The sequence below is a fragment of the Oenanthe melanoleuca genome, chromosome 10 (genome assembly GCF_029582105.1).
Source record: "Oenanthe melanoleuca isolate GR-GAL-2019-014 chromosome 10, OMel1.0, whole genome shotgun sequence".
Taxonomy (NCBI): Eukaryota; Metazoa; Chordata; class Aves; order Passeriformes; family Muscicapidae; genus Oenanthe; species Oenanthe melanoleuca.
The window spans coordinates 17,260,642-17,269,761 of NC_079344.1; the positions used below are offsets into that span (position 1 = coordinate 17,260,642).

At 50.4% G+C, this 9,120-nt stretch overlaps 1 protein-coding gene across 1 annotated transcript in view; it reads right to left on the reverse strand.

Annotated features, from left to right (window-relative positions):
* HCN4 (hyperpolarization activated cyclic nucleotide gated potassium channel 4) overlaps positions 1-2,636 on the reverse strand; it is a 100,812-nt gene extending 98,176 nt beyond the window's left edge. The window contains exon 1 of the mRNA XM_056500197.1: positions 1,942-2,636. Within this exon, the coding sequence (XP_056356172.1) occupies positions 1,942-2,636 (695 nt within the window). The remainder of the gene's footprint in view (positions 1-1,941) is intronic.
* Positions 2,637-9,120: the final 6,484 nt, after the last annotated feature.

Below are 9,120 nucleotides of genomic sequence, written 5' to 3' on the forward strand. Positions count from 1 at the left end.
CAGCAGGGACACAGCCCATGCTGGGCTGGGCTGCTCCAGCTCTGTTATTAACAGCAGGAGCCACCCCTGCACCCACAGAGCTCTGCATGCACCAACAGCTCCGTGCCAGCAGCACCATTGCCAGCATTGCCATTCCTTTGGGCAAGGCCAGGAGTGGCCCCATAGCCAAGCACCTCAGGAGTGAAAAGTTACCTCATCATCTCATGGAACAAGCACTGGCTCAGCAGGAACCTTAAAATCCCAAACTCTTGGGACCATCTCACCTTGGGCAAGGTGGTTTCCTCTGCTCCTGCTGCTGAAGTTTGCCAGGCTGGCTCTCTGCTGAAAACAGGCACAGATATGGAAGGGAATAAACCCACTAGAGAGACAGAAGGATGTGGAAGCTGAACACTGCTTTTGCCTAACTCCAGACACAACACAGAGACTAACCCCCAAATTTCCTGAGGGTGCGACACGCAGAGCACGCCTCGCCAGAATGACCCGAGAAAACACAGCAGTTAAACTCCAGACTGAGGGCAAAATACTGCAAAAATAGCTGAGAGAATGAAACTGGCTTTGTTCTTTTGAAAGCCGCTTGTTCTCACATTTCAGTATTTGGGAGCTATTACTTGGTCAGTCTCTCTGGGAGGCAATTCCCCCTGGTTCCAGTGTGGGATTGGGTGAGGCTGTGCTTGCAAGGACTCTGCATCATGCTGTAGCTGCTGGAAACCCTCCTAAGCTCAGTCAGCTGTGTGCTTGGGACACTCGAATGCACTGAATTTAAATGACAGTGCAGTCTTCCAACTCACAGAGCCTTCTAATAACATTTGTTAATCCAAGCAAATATCAAGGAATCTGGTCAGTGCCAGTGCTGAATCTGCTGAGCATGTGGGCAGCTTGCTAAATCCCTGATAGGTGGTGTCAAGAGGTTTCTGTCATTCCTGCCTTTGGGAGGCCAAACCCACACCAAAACTCCTTCTGCAGTTATCTCCCTAACTGTATTTTTGGGAATCATACACAGCTCCTTGCAGAGTCCACAAATTCAACAGAATCACGTAGTGTGACAAAGATACATTTAGGTAATATTCTTCTCCTGTGTGCTTTTAAATGTGCAATGTAAGCCCGTGGTAATTAAAGCTGAAGCAATAAACCTTAGCCATTGATTGCACTCAGTAATTAATTATTGATTGCAGTGCTTTACATACATATTGCAGAGGACAGTTCACCTGTGCAGCAGACAATACTTTGCTCAGAAATACCCAAACATGCAGGACTTAACCAAAACCAGCTCTAGGGTTTCCAAGTTCATTTCCTTATTAACCTCCACAGAAATGTTGCTGTGGAGTGAGAGCAAGCCATTACTTTGGCTAAATCAGTGTTAACTATTCCCAATCCAAACTAATGAGGATGTGCAGATGCAAAAGAGGCTCTTTCTCTGTTAAGAACCTTGTTAATGAACCTACCATCCCCTGCAAATCCCAATTCCTGACAAGCCAGGCTGCCTACACAGCAGCACCAGTAGCAACATCCCTGCCTAACTCTTGGGAAGGAGCAGGGAGAGGACCTGGGGGTGTGAAAACGGGAAGCATCAGTCAGGCAGAGCATCCACAGAGACGCAGGACTAGTTAAGATCAGACACCATGCTCTTAGTCTAGAGTTGTGCATCAGGTGGGAACAGTTTTTCCCTATTTACAACGAACTTAAGGAGAGCCTTTCCATTATAAACAGCCAAAGACAACTGGTTTCAAAGCAATTCAAAATCATCAGTGGTGCGGGGACACTAAAATTAAGGTGAAATGTAAATGAAAGCTGCAGCTTGTTTGAGTGGAGCAGATCTTGGCTGTGTCCTCAGCTCCTGTGGCTGGGGAATGACCCAGGAAAGTTCTGCTGGGGTGGGAGGTGGCATGGGAAGGGGCAGCCCGGCTAGTTCGGAGCGAGCCAGGAGAGGGGGGGGTGCTGTACCTGAAGTCGCTGTAGGGATGGATGATCCAGAACCCGGCAGACTTAACTCTTTCCTGCTCCCTCTCCACGGCCTTCTGGCTGCCAAACATCCTCAAGGAGAATTTGTTGACCCCGGGCTGGAGCATGGCCCCGAACTGCCTCTGCATGAAGCCGGCCTGGCCGAGCCTCTGCTCCTCCTCGGGGCTGATCTGCTCGCAGCCCCCGGGCCCCTCCACCTTGATGGAGGCGCAGGAGCCGGCGCGGGGCGGCGGCTGCCGGGGCTCGGGGGGCTCGGCAGGCGGCGGGGGCGCGCCCGGCCCCGGCTCCAGCTCCGCGCTGCCCGCGGGGCTCCGCTCCTCGCCGGGAGAGGCCGGCTCGCCCTCGCCGCCGATCAGCCGCTTCTCCTCGGCCGCGTCGTGCAGGTGCCGGCTGGCCAGCGAGGACAGGCTGCCTTTGAAGCGGCGGCAGTCCCCGTTGGTGCTGCTCTTGCCGCCCTTGCCGCCGGCCTCCGTCTCCAGCAAGCCGGGGTCCCCCCCTCGGCCGGGGTCCCCCCGGGTGCTCCCGGCGGAGGGCGAAGGCAGCGGCTTGAGCCTGATGCTTTTCCTGCGGGTGTCCTTGTCGCTGTCGTCCTCCTCGTCCATGATCGACGCCTTGGGTCCGATCTGCTGGGGCAGGCTGTAGAGCCTCTTGCGCATGGAGGGGGGCAGCTTGTCCATGGCCGCTGCCGCTGCTGGGGGACGGGGAGAGACCCCCCAGCTCTGTAGGGAACCGGCGCTGCCCCAGGGCCCTGCCCCGGCTCACGGGGCACGGGGGGCCAGCGGCTGGCGTGGCATCTCCTCACCGGGCTGTGCCATCCACGGGCTCTGCATCAAAAACACGGGCTCTGCATCCAGAAGGAAAAAAAAAAAAAAAAAAAAAAAAAAAAAAAAAAAAAAAAAAAAAGGAAAAAAGAGGGAAGGCACAAAAAGCTCCCCCTTCTCCTCCGTTGTCCCGATTTGGCTACTTGCTTGTCTCCCCTCGGTGAGCGTTACTGCAATCCCTGCCTGCTCAGATGCTGAGCACTGGGAAAGAAGTCTAGAGGAGAGGCACACACTTCTGGCTGGAAGGCGAGGGAGGGCGGCAGCAGCCGCCTTGCCATGTTGGCTTCGAGATGCAAATGTGCCGTGGATCCCGGCGGGCAGACATCATCCGGAAAGCGAACTCCTCAACCTGCCGGCCAGTAACACAATGAGCTGCAACCTGCAGCGGCCACTGTTTGCTTACATCACTGTCATCACTTATTCCTCATGCAGCCCCTGCTCCGGGGAATATTCATGAAGCCATCCCATTCTATCGGGTTGCCATAGGAGCGGCTACAGCGCTCAGGCTCTGCCTACCTGAGACAGCACCCGGGCTTCTTAAAGGGGCAACGCCCGCCCTGCCCGGGCCGCCAGCGCACCCGCACCGCCGCCCTCGACACGGCAGAGCGGATAAACAGCAGCCAGAATATTCCTTTTTCTCCGGGATGCGGGCGCTCCCCGCTCCGCCCGGAGGCGTGGCTGCTGCGGGCAGGTTTGCTGGTGAAGGCGCGGGGGGTTTTGTGGGAAGGGGCGAAGGCGAATCTGGAGGAAATCCAGCGGTTCACCTTGAAAATCTCACCGGCGTGCACAAGCAGGGGATGGGGAGTTTCCCCAGCGGGAAACACGCTGCCTGTGCCCGCGCCTGTCGGCACCGCTGCGGGGCTGGATCAGTGAAAACCGAATAAATGGAAGGCGGCGGCATCTGGGCTGCGGGAACCCCACTCTGCTGGGGGAACCCCACTGTCTCGAGGGAACCCCACTCTCCCGGGGAACCCCACTTTCCCGGGGAACCCCACTTTCCCGGGGCCTCCTGAGTCAGCACCGCCCGCCCAGGCTGCTGCGGGAACAGCTCCTGCCACCCCTCCCTGCTGCCCGCAGAGGCCAAAAGGGGAGAACGGCTACAACTGGGCATTGCTCTAATTTATTTTGATATCTGAGAGGGGTTTTCTGGAGAAAAAGAGGGAAAGAGGTGGTAATCAGCCCCGCCTGTGCTTCTTTGGGAATGGCTGCTTATTCTGCTTAAAAGGCTCCTAAAGTGGTTCAAATCTTTCCTAGTGCCAAGCCTTTGAAACCAGTGAAGGAAAATTAAGAATCTGTCCGGCCACATGAGAGATTCTGGTGTATATCTTCGCCGAGATTCAGCATCTGAGGCTTTCTAGAAGGCTTGTTGTTTCAGACATCGCAAATCCTACCTGCCAGGAGAAGGAAACCACGTGAAGTGCGCAGGGAGGGAGGCTGAGCACCGGCAAGGAATGCCCAGGGCAGGAAATCCCCACCTCACCTCTGTGCTTCTGCTTTCGGAAGCAAATATTCCCTTTTTCCCCCGCAGGAGCCCCTGGCCAGAGGTGGCTGTGCCGTGCAGAGCAGCAGGATGGAAATGCTGCTCGGCACTAAGCACACACACACAGCACACGCTTCCTCATCTCTGTTTGCCTCTCCCTGCCCCTTGCTCTCCCCTGAATCCTTTCTGCTTGCCCCTTGCTCTCTCCTAGAATCCCATGTGTTTTACCTGCTCCTCTTCTCCTCCCACCTCCTGGCAAAAGCCAGACTGCCTGTGACTCATTCCCAATACTCTACAGTGCAAATATCATTTAATATTATTATTTTCATCACAAGTTCTAACAGGACGAGCTTTTCTGGTGAAATAAATCTCATTTTTCCAATGCTCCTGTAGATTAGATAATGTGAACTAAGCCGGGGAGAGCACTAAAGGTCTTTTCTCTGTTTTTTTTTCCCTCCTCCAGGCACTAGGGATGCTGAGGTGTAAGCACTTCTGTGCCTCAGCTGCAATCAACTGCCTTCCAGAAGGATATGTTTTGATTAATGAGGTGCACAACATCTGAAACTGATGCAGCTTCTTCAGCCTGTTCCCAGGGAATGACAGAGCAGGAAAGGACGTGCTCAGGGAACCAGGCTGTTTGTGCTCTCTCAGCTTGAGGTGTTCTGAAAAAAAAAAAAAAGAAAAAAACAATCCAGAAGGTGCCTCCTTGTGTCTCTCTGTCTCCAAGTGTGGGTTCCTAAACACCTCTAAAAGCTTGGCTCCAGCACTTCCAGGTAACCAAACCCAGAGGAATTTCTCAGGTCTTTAAAATGTAGTGACAATTTTGTGCTGAGAGAACTTCAAAGTTAATGGTATTTTACTTGAGAACCTTCCAAGAACTAAGTGTAAGATATGGGAATTATCCTTGTCTAATGGCATGAAACAACTGTCAGGGATGGAATTTATTGCCAGCATTGTGGCAGTGCTTTCCATGGCAGCAAATGCACCTTTAGAGGCAGATTTTTAAAATATTTCACTGTCTTGTATATCACTTGCTGCACAGTACATTCAAAGGGGGGGATGGAGAAGTCACTTGTCAGGAAAAGGCAGAACTGGTTTTGAGGGAAATTATCTCCTTTTTAACAATATTTGTCAAGACTGCTCTAAGGGACTTGGCATAGATACAAAGGGAATGGATTTAGTGAGGAGAATGCAGGTGAAGCAGCCAATGATTCGTTTGTTTCTTAAGGAATTTTGCCGGCTCATATTTCTACATTATATTGATATATTGATAAATTGATATTTTGGTATTTTGATATTTTGGTATTTTGATATTTTGATATATTTATATTTTGATATATTTTTATATAGATACATATGGTATTTTGATAAAAATTCGGTGCTACTGCAAATGTGAAAAATCCCATTCCAAACGAGCTCAGGACTACAGAAGAATAGACTGAGAGCCATAAAATCAGGGTACAGAAACAGCAGTGCAAGCTGGATCTTTTAGGCCCACCTTTGCTTGGGTGAGAGCTCCCATCATCACCCTTGAGCCTCTGGATTTTCAGGTAAAAAAGGAGTCACTAAATAAGTGGAAGAACTTGGAGCAAGTTCTTTCTAAGCTGCCTATTGTTCTTAGCAAGCAGCAGGTAACTCATAATTGGCATTTGAAACTCATGAAATATTCAACACTACAAACCAGGGAAATTCTGCCTTGGAGTTCTGGTGGGAGAGGCTGCACCCGCTGCCTCTGCATCTTCTGTCATAGCTGGGAGATAATGAAGGAATAATCGTGATAAATACAAAAATCCTCGCTGGCCCTTGGCCCTACTCATTACCCAGGTGTGTTGTCACACTGCACTCAGTGAAATTCAGCCTGGGCTCTGCTCCTGCTCTCCCTGTTCCTCACAGGAGCTGCAGAGTGGGACTGGAACACACACCCAGGCTGATCTAACTCTGGATAAAGGAACCAGCTGAGCAATGGGAATGGAGATCTGTGCCTGGGTGCTGGGATCTGGGCTGAGGGATTGTCTTGGGTTGCAATGCAGGATGTATCCAGAAATGTGAATTCTGTCCCCATCGATGGGTGGGGCAGTGACCCTGATCTCCTGGCACACATTATCTGCTCATGGGCCATCTTTAAACCAGCTGGGCAATCATCTTTATCTTCCCACAGCCCATCCTCCCTCCAGGAAGATCTCATCTGCTGCTGGCCCATTCAGTCCCACTGTGTGACTGATAAAATTCCATCATCCCACTGGGAGATGCTCCAGCCAGGGCAGCAGCCAAGCCTTTCCTACCCAGAGAAAAACTGAGATTTTGGACACCAAGGGACCTTCTTTGCACTGGATTCCAGAGGAAAGCCAGACCTTTCCACATCATCCCTGGAGCTTCAGAGGAAACTGCACCTTCTCCAGGAGCACTGCTCCAGCTGAACCACATCTGCCCCTGCAGGAGGATGCAGCCACCATTGAATGGGACTGTGCCAACACCCTGACTGACTGACGGGTGTCAGCTTGGATTCTGACTCTGGCAGGGCTGGGATTGTTCTGTGTAATACTGCATTTCTATTTTAATTTTCCTAGTAAAGAACTGTTATTCCTAATTCCCATATCTTTGCCTGAGAGCCCCTTAATTTCAAAATTATAATAATTAGGAGGGAGGGGGTTTACATTCTCCATTTCAAAGAGAAGCTTCTGCCTTTATTGGCAGACACCTGTCCCTCAAACCAGGACAGGGACAGACAGGGAGGATCCCCAGAGCTGCTGCCAGGATGGAGGGAGGAGTTGCAGTGGGTTTTGAGGCAGAACAGTTCAAAGTCCATCAGTGGAGCCCAGAGATACTGAGCAGACCCAGCGACGGCGGATTGTGGAGCCTGGCACGGGAGGCAGCAGCAGGAGGGAAAAGCTGCCACCAGGAAGTGCTGGGAAAACAATATTAACTCCACCTTCCAGGGGTCAATAAATCCACAGCAAGGCTGCTCTCCTCACCCTTGTAACCAAGATCAAAATGTGAGTATTTGTCTAGAATATGAGGGGGTTGCTGGGAATGTGCTGACAGCCAACAGCTTCACCACCCGACTGCAAAAAGGAGACTTTATCCAAAAATTCAGCTGTGTTGGTGGCTATGGAAAGAATTCCCAGGCTCTGCAGCAAATAACCCCCTGAGATTTTCTGCAAAAGCTGGAAATCATCTCTGGAGCAAACAGCTGAAAATCCCAGCTAGGAACTGAGTGATTAGCACGAGCATCTTACCACCTGACCCTTAATATTCCCCTTGGAGAGCAGGAGCCTTCCTAGAAATAGGAAAACAGAGACAGGTAACCATGGATGGAGCTGTAAGGGAGGGAAATGACACAGCTCAGAGGAGCTGCTGACATTAGAGAAGCTTCATGATTTAGTCACAATTAGCTCACAAAGTTCCTGTCTAAACTTCACAAATGAATTCTCCAATATTCACAGTGAAGTGTTCATATTGAGCTTGTATCTTGGACTTCAATAAAATTTGCCTTCCAAATATATATTCCATCAAATTTCCATTTAAAAACTGAGCACTAGCTTATTTTTCTCTCCTGGTCTGGAGTTATTCAGGAGAGGGTTCAGACAGCATGGAGAGGTTTGCTCCAACTGGAGCTCTGATTTAGGAACTCACAATCCTCAGGGATGTACCTTAGCATTACCTCCCCACCTCCATTTGCTGAGGACAGGCAGAAAATTGAAAATTTTGAAATAGGAGACTAATTAGAAACAGGATGCCCTGCAAGTGAGATGGCCATAAAAGCAATTCCTTGTAAGTGGAGTATCCCATGTCCAATGGGCAGGATTCAACACAAACCTTCTCTCCATCATTCACAGCACATGGATTCTCCAGTGTCTGCTCCTTTATTGATGCTGGTGCCATGAGCAGCAGCTTTGAGCTTCCAACCTAAATTACCCTCTAATTCTATAATGCTATGACTCAGGAGGAATTCTCTCTTTACTCCAGCCACCTACTTCCATAAATTTGTAGGAAAATACTCACTTTTAGACAAAATCCCTGTGTCAAATCTATTTGAAATTATCAAACAGGTTGAAATATTAGTAGGAGGGAACTGACACAATGGTGGATACTGGGCATGACTCTGCAATGTTCATTTATTCAGGCAGGCAGCAAGAAGTCAGGATTTGGGAGAACAACCTCAAGGCATTTCCATCCTGACTCAGTATCTCTGCACTTGTGAAAGCAGCCAAACTGCAAACCCAAGCTTGCTCAGCATGTCTGAAGGAAAAGAGATTCAAGCAGATGCCTGTTGATCATTGCCCATCCCAGACATCCCTTCATGGTGCCCACAGAGGGATTTTCAGGTGTTATCCCATACAGACACCCCATCATGGTGCCCACAGAGGGATTTTCAGCAGTTATCCCATACAGACATCCCATCATGGTGCCCACAGAGGGATTTTCAGCAGTTATCCCTCCCAGACACCCATCATGGTGTCCACAGAGGGATTTTCAGCAGTTATCCCATACAGACATCCCATCATGGTGCCCACAGAGGGATTTTCAGCAGTTATCCCATGCACACACCCATCATGATGCCCACAAAGGGATTTTCAGCAGTTATCCATCCCAGACACCCATCATGGTGTCCACAGAGGGATTTTCAGCAGTTATCCCATGCACACACCCCATCATGGTGCCCACAGAGGGATTTTCAGGAGTTATCCCTCCCAGACACCCATCATGGTGTCCACAGAGGGATTTTCAGCAGTTATCCCATACAGACATCCCATCATGGTGCTCACAGAGTGATTTTCAGGAGTTATCCCATACACACACCCATCATGGTGTCCACAGAGGGATTTTCAGCAGTTATCCCATACAGACATCCCATCATGG